The sequence below is a fragment of the Grampus griseus genome (assembly GCF_964374135.1).
Source record: "Grampus griseus genome assembly, chromosome: 6".
Taxonomy (NCBI): Eukaryota; Metazoa; Chordata; class Mammalia; order Artiodactyla; family Delphinidae; genus Grampus; species Grampus griseus.
Window position 1 is genome coordinate 101134509 of NC_139000.1, and position 11247 is coordinate 101145755.

The 11247-nt window shown below is 38.4% G+C and overlaps 1 protein-coding gene across 1 annotated transcript in view; it reads left to right on the forward strand.

The window, feature by feature from the left end:
- The window catches only part of ADAM7 (ADAM metallopeptidase domain 7), a gene marked incomplete at both ends in the record, with an annotated part of 61985 nt that extends 51185 nt beyond the window's left edge, over positions 1-10800 (forward strand). Inside the window, 9 exon segments of the mRNA XM_082656931.1 lie at positions 850-928; positions 1454-1539; positions 1541-1560; positions 2148-2247; positions 5375-5405; positions 5408-5445; positions 8940-9033; positions 10289-10397; positions 10656-10800. Of these exon segments, the coding sequence (XP_082513057.1) occupies positions 850-928; positions 1454-1539; positions 1541-1560; positions 2148-2247; positions 5375-5405; positions 5408-5445; positions 8940-9033; positions 10289-10397; positions 10656-10800 (702 nt within the window).
- Between the last annotated feature and the right edge of the window lie 447 nt (positions 10801-11247).

Sequence of the window (11247 nt, forward strand, 5' to 3'; positions counted from 1 at the left end):
AGCTTACATATGAATGAAGTTTAAACCTGAAGTTTAACATTGGATCTATCATAATTTCACTTACAGTTAAATTACACCAATATCAACATTAGCCTAAAGCTTTTGAGAAAAACAATAAAAGCAATTTTTTTCACTCATTTAACACTGTTCAATACTAGCAGTACCTAGCAGTTTGCATGTGTGGGTAACATCTTTCCTAAGCCAAATTAATCAGTAACACGTATATAGAGTTGTACTCTTTCAATTATTTTACATATACATTAAATTTTAAAAGCTTCATAACAACATTAAAAGATAAGTACTATTTCTATGCCCACTTTTAGAGATGGCGAACCAGTCGCACTGATGGTATGCGCAAGGAAAAGCTGAGAATTCAGGACAGAAAGAGTGTGTGTTCTTAACCATTACACAATGCTCTTTGATGAACTAAACATTATGCCATCACTCTTTTCCCACATTAATATTATCTCACTGTTACTAAGCCTAGTTAGAGTCTCCTCTTTGGCTATGACATGTCCAGCTCTAGCCCGGCTGTTCATTTAATAAGATTTATGGCTTCTGGAAAAATAAGTCAAACTACCTGGCTCATCTGGTTTTGAATTTGTCAGGATCATTCTCTTGTTCCAAGGCCATCTTCAAAGACAGCTGCTCCTTGTATTTTGTTTGCTTATTTTTCCCAACGTTGATTTTGCTATGTTTAGTTAATTAATCAATAAAAAGTTCATGAGTGCGTGGGTGTGTGTGTTTTTGGGCGTGTGTGTTTGATGTAGAGCTGGCACTAAGCTAAATGAGCTTCAAAACACAACTTACCTCAGTCCTTTGATGAATTATGATTTACGGCTCTTCCAGGTGGATGATGGTGAACTTGAGTGCCAGTGTGAGGCAGTACAGGCATCTGCGGAATGGGAGGAAACCTTAAATGTTACCAGTGAGCATCCTAGATTAATATAATATCCTTCATATATCAAAAGCCTCACCAGTGAGAATGCTTTTTGCTTATATTCTAAGTCCACTGCACATATGTTGTATTTCTGTATGGATTTGTATGGTCTTCTTGGTACATTGGATATTTAAATACCCAAGTTTGAATTTACTAAAATTTCTTTTTAGAATGAACGTATCTCCTTCTAGTTAAATTTGGATGAGTTCTTCTAAGAACCCGTAACACAGTAAGGCCTTTTCTATAGTCAATAACTGACAATCCAACTTTTCCTGCTGACTGTGATTCCCTTAAACACAATGGAATCTTGGGTGGAGTGTTAATTGTTAATACAGATAATAATTTGTGCAATGTTTTGGTCTTTTACTTTATTTAAAAAAATAACTGGTGGAGGGAGAATTAAAGCCCTTTAAGGAAGGAATAAGCAGAATTGTAACAGCTCAGTTAAGTGTTAATATTCCATCGTCCTAAAGTTGATGTCCTGGCTGAAGTTCATGTGTCTTAATGTTACAGATATCTCCATCCTGGTGGTTGGGCTCATCCTGGTTATTATTGGTGTTGTGGTTGTCATAGTATTAATTCGTTACAAAAAATGTATTAAAGTTGAAGCAAGTTCAAAGGTATGTCTGTATTCTCTCTGTGTTGAAGGGGACCATGACTGAGACTATGTAAGCTTTATGGCCATAGAGATGGGAGAAAAGTATAAGCCTCTTACTGAAGGCCAAGTAGATTAGTAATAAGTCAGGCTTTTACACACTTTGCTCTCATTGAAATGTTTATCCCAGTGACTCCCAAACTTTGCTGCACACTGGAATCAAAAGGGATTTAGGATTGACATACATATACTACTATGTATAAAATAGATAACTAATGAGAACAGACTGTACAGCACAGAGAACTCTACCCAATGCTCTGTGGTGACCTAAATGGGAAGGAAATCCAAGGAAGAGGGGATATTTCTATACGCGTGGCTGATTCACCTTGCTACACAGCAGAAACTAACACAACACTGTAAAGCAACTATACTCCAATTTTTTTTAAAAGGAGATTTAAAAAAAATACTAAATTTGATTCCTCCATCAGATTTAATTGTTATAGAGTGTAACATGAGTATCAGTCTTTAAAAAATCTCCAAGATGATTTAATATTAACCACTGGCTTACCTCATACTTTAGCTGGTATCAACGTTCAATTCCTTTCTTGACAGCCCACCGAGAGAAACCCTAGGAGTGGAGAATAAAGGATACTTTGGTGATGAGCAGCAGACAAGGACTGAGTCCACCTTACCTGGTATTCACCCCCTACATGTAAGAAAATATCATTCGCACTAGTTAATCAATTTAAAAAGTAGTTGTATGTATGTTTGAAGTGGAGCTATCCCTAAGCTAAGTGAGGTGGGAAATGCAGAATGGTCTAACCTGATTCCACACCAATAACCTTCCGTTGACAGGTGGGGAAGGAGAGGACGGCAGGACTCAAACATACCAAGACACTATTTCAGAGCAGAATGGTTAAATAAAATACTAATTTGTGCATGACTGGAAAAATGTACAAGCATAAACCATATTCTGGGATATGAAACAAATCTTAATAAATTTAAAAGAATTGGGGTCATACAAAATATGTTCTCAAAATAAAATTCTATTAGAGATCAGTATGAGAAAAATACTGGGAAAAATCTTTTTCTCGTAAAAAATTTAAAATGTACAAGACTAAATGATAGTGTTAAGAGATAAATATTCGGGGGTAAAAGTATAATCACATGCAAGGAGGAGGTCACTATTATAAGTTGGGAAAGTGGCTAATTTGGGGGGAGGAAGTGGGTGACAGTAATGATAGGAAACTTGAAATGGCAAAGTTTTATTCCTTAATCAGTGCAGTGATTGCAAGGATATTTACCTTAAATGGTTCATTAAGCCATGAATCTGTTTTGTGTGTGTTTTTTATCTGTATTGTATTTTCCCAAGAAATGACTAAAAATGAATAAGGGCAACAATGCCAATTATTAGTGGGGATATAGAGAGTAAAAACTCTCATAAAAGCTAATGAAACTTTAAATGGTACAACCAATAGGTAAAATTCATACTATACCCTAAACGTGATCATACACATTCACTGTAATCCAGCAATTCCTGTCATTATGAACACACCGAACAGAAATGTGTACATGTGTATATCGGAAAACATCAACAATAATGCTCCAACAGCATTATTTGCAAAAAGTGAAAATAATACGAATGTCCAATAACGCTACAGAGAAGGAAAAACGAACAAACTACTGACATTTACAACATACTATTGTATGTGATATCTTACTGTCACACACTCTTAGACAACACACCAAACCTAAAAGCAAACTGTATGATTCAACTTATATAAATTCAAACTGACAAAACTACTCTATGGTATTAGAAGTCAGGGTAGTCGTACCACAGGGAAGATTTTCAGAGGGAACGGTTAAAGTTTTATGTTTTGATCTGGGTGGGGTTCGGTTACCCATAGGTGCTCATTTTTAAAAATTCACCCACCTCATACTTTCTGTTTGTACATTTCTTTGTGTATCTTTTACATTAAAAGAAAAGTTTATTAAAATGACACCCATAGCAATATATGAAAACCTAATAAAAAAGCTGACAATCCTGTAAAAGTCCCTGCAAGCAGTGGCTTGTTCAGCACCTTTAACAACAGCTATGATTTCCAAAGCATTTGATTCAGTGGAAAAAAAAAAAAAAATGTGAGTGCTGGTTAGGAAGCTACAAAAGCATTCCTTTTAAAAAAGTTAACCAGTGAGGAAAGAATTTGCGATAAGATTATACCGATGAAACTGCCCACTAGGACCTAAGTTTTGAAGGAAGTATGAACTGATCCTTGTTAGATGCAAATGCCAATGAAAATATAATGGTGCTAGTATTTTAAAATTAGGATTTTTTTTTTTTTTTTGGTTAGTGGTAATCTTGCTCCACGTCTCCAGAGATTCTGAATGCTTTACCCCAACTCTTCATGTCCCAAAAGCCCCGTGCTTTTTACTGTACAATATTACAGAACAAGCTCCCACCCTACCCCCAGGAACACATATATGACATTATAGTAGAAAGGCTTTTACTGAACTTCTCTTACTTATGTCTGTATAGTTACCCTTTCTCTGGTAATACGATGGTTGATCATTTTTATCCAATCATACATTTTATTATGCCAGTGGTGACCCAAATCAACAAGTCTACACTGTCCACGCAAATGAAAGGAAAATATTGTGTAATAATTTTTTAAGCTTACACTGAGATTTTCTGATATGAGAACACAGGATGCTAATATCAGGTTTAAATAAGAAACTGAATGTAAATGCACTTAGCACCGTGTCTGGTATATATTTAGCACTTAATATGTGTTAAGTGTCTACTATGCCTCATGCACTGTCACAGTAACTTCCCTAATTACATTTTCTTTAAATTAATGTGCAAAACAGTTGCACTCCCAGAGAACGGATTCAGGTGAAGTTAGCCTGAGCGTATGATCAATGATAGATAGTCACCAGAGGTTCAAATAGAGCCTGGGGCATATTTATATTGAATACAAAATCCTTAAGGGCTTTTTGGATTTTTAGTTAAATGGGGGAACTTAGAAGTAGAGCTTAATAAATATTTGTTAAATATATGAACGAATTTAATTAACCATATAGCATAATATATTATAAATACAGATTGTATAGGACAGTTTGGGTCCTTGAATCTCTTGTTCAGGTTTTTTGTATTATTTGTCATAAAATTATATGAATAATAATGATTTAGCTGACTCCTGTCTGATACATTAGTTACCCATCAAAGGCCAGTTCTCAGCAAAATTGTGGTTTGGAAAAGATCTGTGTTTGGTGTCCTTTCCCAGTTACATTAATGATATTTGGTTAGCTTTTCTGTCTGGTACCCAGTGCCTCTCCTAGGTCCTGTTTCCACTGAACCATGCTGCCTGGTTGTATTAATGTCCACGGGGCGGGGGGGGGGGGGGGGGGGGGGGGGGAGGAGGTTAAAAGAAAGCACTTCAAAAAGGGTAACTTCGCAGGGCACATCTGCATTACAATAGTAAGTTCTGGAAATCCTCACAGACCTCCAAGGTCCAAAGGGATGTGCCTGGTTGTGGAATTTCAGGCATGCAGACAATTAGAGACTCTAAGATTTGGAAGTTAACAGACTGACCTTGAACTACTCATATCATAACATGTAAAGAAACTCCCACTCTTATATGTATGCTTGATGTACAGATAAGTTGTTAGACTCATCCATCGCAAGAGAACAACCTAGGCAAGATATGGTCTCTGTGTGTTTCAATATCTGTACATTTACTAGGACTGTATCCTAGAGACGACTAGCAAATGTATTTTGTAGGCTCGGAAAACAGTCATAGTTGTTTGAGCCCTAACTGCAGGTTAAGAGTATCTCTTTTCGTCAGCCAAGAACTGCAGAGTCCTCGGAGAGACGTCAACCAGTTTCTTGAGTCCGCACTACATCACGCTGGTATGGTCCCTTGGCTCTTTTCTGTTGGTTGTGCTGGTCTGTGTACATTTCACTAATAATCTTGGTACCTCTTAACCACTCATTGGTCCCTTGAAAATTTCCAACAGTATAACATGGCTCTCTGACTTGAGGCAGAAACAGGAACGTCCTACTTCTCAGCAGGGCTGGGATTAGGGTGATAAAGAGCACAGTGACTCTTGTAAGCACACAGTCAGATACCGTCATTATTTAAAATACTGACTGTGCTCATCATGAATTCTTGGGAATTAGTTCTGATTTTTTTTTTAAAAAACAACACATTAACATATTATTGATTGTGATCACAGAGTTTGTTTGCACCCCTTAAATGCTGCTCCTGGGACAAATGCCTCGCTCACCTCGCCCTGGTCCCAGCCCTGGTTCTCAGGGGTCAAACCCAATGACAGCTTCCAGAGAGGCCTTGATCAGCAGAGGGCTTTCCGCTAACTGAGGAGATGTCTTCCCTGAATAAATATTGATGAGAAAGAAACAAATTAGCTAAATCAGCCCACACATGCATGAGAGACACGGAGCCAAAAAAGAGATATTACCAGGTTTCTAAGAGCCCCTGTACCACTGGAATCTTTATCTACACCTGTATCCTCAAGGTCACACAGAACACTTCCTATTCAGAACTGGACGCTGAAATCACCAAGACTCTCAACTACATCTTTGTAAACTCAGCAATTCTCATTACGCATTGTTCAACGGCCAGAAGGGTGTGATTAAGGTAGTGTTCAGTCTGTGGCTCCACAGAATCTGCCTGTCACACAAAAGGGTCTCAGAACGTGCTGTATAGTCAGCGTGGCATGGAATGAGCATATCTCCCCATGCTCTGCTCCACCAGCACAGTCCCTTTTTATAAATTGGTTTTACTGGGATTTCAACTGAGATGTTTTTTGAAGGAAAGCTCTAGTACTTGAAAAATGTTTGGCAATCTTACCAAATATATTGTTGGAGAGAGTTACAATCAGGATAACAAGGAAACCTGGCTTCTGATAAAACGTCACTTATCCTGAACTATCATTGCCTCACCCCACCCCCATCCCCTCCATTCCCTAGCGATTTACAGTCTTAGGTTTTTCATGGATCAAAAAGAGGTGGTCTGTGTGTATATGTGCTCATGTGTATGTGTGCCTGTGTGTGAAATCTGGTTTGGTTCCTGACACAGATTTTTCAAATGCTAGCCTCCTTTTGTGTTCTTTGTCTACTCATTGATTGGAGAGATCCTCTGTTCTTATCAAAAGATTAGGAAGGTTGAAATTGTTTCCCCTGATATGCTTAAATTTCTAACTGATAATTCAGCAGTGCATGTTTTAGTCCAAGAGTTTTCAACCTGACTGAAGGAGCAAGCTAGAATTCAACAGTGTCAGAGTCTGAATACATTTTAGAAATAACAACAAACAAAATTGCTTTCTCAAACTTTTCTTGGATAGAGTATACATACCCATGGGTTCTCATGAGGTATTTTAAAGGACATAACAGTACTGGTAATCATAGAAGAGGTATCCTTTCTAATGGAACAGTTTTTTTCATGATTACTTTGTCCAAGTTTTCACTTACAAATCAATAACTGACTATGCCCCAGGAATGATTTCACTTTTGAATTATTAGGTCTGATGTCAGAATATTTATCAAAAAATTGTGATTTTTGCCAAAGGGAGACAAAATGAGCATTCAGAGTTTTTGTTTTCATTCCTTCATTCATCCATTCAGTGACTTTTGTTGAGTCCCTGCAATGTACTGGGTTAATGTGAAGCTTTCCCCAAGAAAGCATTCGTACTAGAATTACTGCCCAATACACTTTCCCTGTTGGGATGGAGAAGACAAGACTTTTCTAATGGTCCCTCCACTCCACAAGGATGAACCTGTCTCATACTGGGGAGTAGAAAGAGATGCTCCTTAGTGCAAGCAAACTGGCTTCTTGTATTGAAAAATAAAATGATTTTCTTTCTTTTGTGATAGGCTTGTTGATTTTATTTTATAATGACGGCTTAATTAGCCATGGCTAAGGCGATCTGGGAGAATGTGAATAAATGAAGTACAACAGAATCCAGAAAGGTTACTGTAATTAGTAGATATAAATGAAATATAACATGCTTATAGATTTTGCAGAAAACAATCTACTTTTAACCATCGCTTTTTATTTAGAGCTTGAAATTGGATATCCAAAACGGCCGTGCAAGGCTAGGCTGAGGATTCCGGATGCAAGATCGTCTTAACCTTCCCTAGATGTTTGCCACACATATTTCTGGTAGTTTTTCCAATGTTTTTTATCCAGACAGAAAACGGTGAAGAGAAACAACATCTTCTGTAATATTTACCTGTAGAATGGCATAGACATAGGCTACCAAAAAAATCTACCATTTTTCAAATGCTCCTTAGCTTAATACAAAAAATAGTCTTCTTGCTCTAGGATTTTCTTACAAAATATTAATCTAATTACTTAAAAAAAAAGAAGAGTCAAAACTTAGAGGATAGTAAATTACAACGCTGAGTCTAAGAAGTAAAACATCTCTTATAACAGGTTATTTCTTTGGGAACATAAAAGTACTTATCTTAATTTGAACCTGACATAATTACCATTAATTATGGCTTAAATAAACTTCTCTCCTGTAGAGATGCCAAGGAAATCTGTGCAGGAAACATCAGATTCCACTAGTTAATTAAAAATTAGACAGTGAAAGAGGGAAAAGAATAGTCACTTTAACTACAAAAATCCTTCTTAAACTTGTGGTGGCAGCCAAAGAGGACATGAAATGCTCCTGTTTATTCTAAATGACTAGAAGTTAATTCAAAATCCCTTTTTTTTTAGAATTCCTTAAGAACGTGACAGAAAAGTCAGAGCATTACAAAAATTTCAGAAAATTGACTCCAGCAGAGAAGAAAGACAATTCCCACGAAGGACTTTTGAGATCCTTACAATATACGGGTTTGAGCACTTCCTGTGCGATTTCTGCACTGTTTCCTTCCCTTCCTGTCAGTTGACGGTGATGCGCGGGATTGTCCTGGGAATGATTTCAGCTCCTTCTTATATGGGGGCTCCTCAAAGTGTTCTCATGGGTTCTCTATTTTCTTTTTTGTTAACTGCTAAAGCTATCTGCAATTATTTTTTCACTTACTGAAATAAAGTTTTCAAGGGCTAACTGCAAATTTTCTGATTCAATGAAATAAAGACTGCAAATCAAAGAAGAAAGCGGATGGTTCTTGGTGAATTTCTGTGGCTCTGCTGACTGGTTGATGGGAGAGTGAGTGAAATCAGCAAAGGACAGCAGTGACTCAGCACTTTGTACCCAGTGTGCTTTCAAAAAGCATCTGTTTTTCTAATCAAAGCTATTCCTTTAAGAAACAAAACTGGCACCTTGGATGGGCAATGAATTCATGCACCGAGGGCATTTACCAGCCTGTGGTAATGAAACAAGGTTTCACAGTATATATTGATAGGTGTTATAGATTTAATTTGTCCCATTTTCCAGAGTGACATGAGTCTGGTCTGGGTAGGAGATACAGAGTCTGCCTCCGTGCTCTGGCCTCCACAAAAGTGCCTGTCTCCTGCGTATCCTCCACAGGGTAAGTCGGACACTTAAAAAAGAGATGATGAATACTTACTTGATTAAAATAAATCTTTATATGTAAAAAGAAAGAAAGAAAGAAACAATACCGATAAAGGCATGCTTAATGCAAAATATACTAATTGAAATATTTTATGTAAATTTTTGAGAAAAGAGAAATTCCATATCATATACACTAGCCTCATTAAAGTAAACAAATAATCCTCATGTCCAAGACAAATATCATATGATATTGCTTATATGTGGAATCTAAAAAAAAAAATGGTACAAATGAACTTATTTACAGAACAAAGAGTCACAGATGTAGAAAACAAACTTATGGTTGGCAGGGGAAGCAGGGGGAAGCAGGGGTCAGGGGGAGGGTTAAATTGGGAGACTGGGATTGAGATGCACACACTACTATATATAAAACAGATAACTAATAAGGACCTATTGTATAGCACAGGGAACTCTACTCAATACTCTGTAATGACCTATATGGGAAAAGAATCTAAAGAAGAGTGGATATATGTATATGTATAAATGATTCACTTTGCTGTACACTTGAAACTAACACAACACTGTAAATCAACTATAAACAATTTTTTTTTAAAAGACAAAATGAAGGGATGTTCACATATCCATATTTGCCTGAACAATACGTGTTGATGAACAATGTACATTTTGGTGATATTCCCCCTTTAATAGAATCATTTTCTTGATTTTTTTTTTTTTTTTTTATTGTTCCCATATCTCTTTCAGAAAACTCCCCTCATGGTGTCCTTTCCGAGGACGTCACTCATGTCCTCTGTCTTGGGCTCCACATTCAGCTAACTACCAATTTCTAGTGATTTCTTATTTTTCAAATTTCTTCTCTCCAGTTATAAATATGTCTGGAATTCCCTAAGTCCTCCTGCTTCATTGCTTCCTGCCTAGATAATCACTCTAGTCTTCTAATCTGCTTCCCTGTTTTTCAAATAACCCCAGGGGCCTTCTGACAATCGAGCCTCTTTTTAATTTCAGGTGGTATTCACCATGCTTGCCCATACTACTCAACCTGGGCCTTAGAGACTTTACCTACAGTCCTTTCAAATGCTGCCTCTCTCTGCTCTATTTCTTAGGGATCTTCTTCTTCCAATATTGTCAACAGATTAGGAAGCATTTTCACAGCCATCCCCTACTAGTGGGCCCCTTGTAGGCCCAGTTCTGTCCCTGGTTATGGAGCCAGTTATGATTTCATAGCCTTGATATTTCTAGCTCTTGTCACCTCCCAGGGTTTGAATCCTTTCCCTTGAACCCACAGGCACTGACCGAACTCCTGGTGGGAATGGACGTACCTGCTAGACCTACTGTCCGAGCACCTCTGCCTCCCACCTCAGCCCCGTAAGTGCCTTGCTGCCCTGCCACGAATAAATAACCCTTCCTGATGCTAGTACTTGCCTCAACTTAGACGGAGCTTGCTACGGGTCTGGGATATTGTGTCTTGGGATGCTGGGCTGTGCTTACAGCTGGGTCATGTGCCCCCTGCCCTGGACAGAGGCAGATTTATCGGCAAGCTCATGAAGCTGGGGCTTCAGGGCCCATCACATGCACTGCTCCTTCCAAGACCTTTTATATAACTTTGTATTTACATTTTTTAAGGACATTCAGTGGGCTGGTTTGGGTTGGTGAGCAGGAAGTCAAACGACTGATCAGCAAAAGCGCCGACAGAAAACAAACAGGACAAAGATGCATCTTAGTTAGGCTGAGGTTTAGTCATAGGGAGGGCGAGAGTGGACTGACCTGAAATGGGAAGAGGCGGGTATGGGCATGAGAGAAGCATGGCAGGTTTGACAAGCCCCCAACACCATCCCACCCCCACCTGGGGGGTGAGTACCTGAGAGAGCACCACAGAGGAAAATCCAAGGCATGAGTGAAACCCAGCTGAACTTTGACGATGCTCCCCAGCCCAGGCACAGATCAAGGGCAGAGGGCCAAAGGTATATCGGCTCCCAGAATTTGAGCAAAACTGCTGCCCAAACCTCTGACCTGTGAGTGATACAGAACCAGGGAAACCCACAGAAATCAGTAAAATATAAAAAGAAGTCAAACTGAGCAGAGACGTGAGTAGCTGTACATTGCAGGGGGTGGAGGGCAGTTGGGGGATAGATTCTGCAGTTTAACTTCACACAAAATCACTTTAAAAAATTCTCCAGGGCTTCCCTGGTGGCGCAGTGGTTGAGAGTCCGCCTGC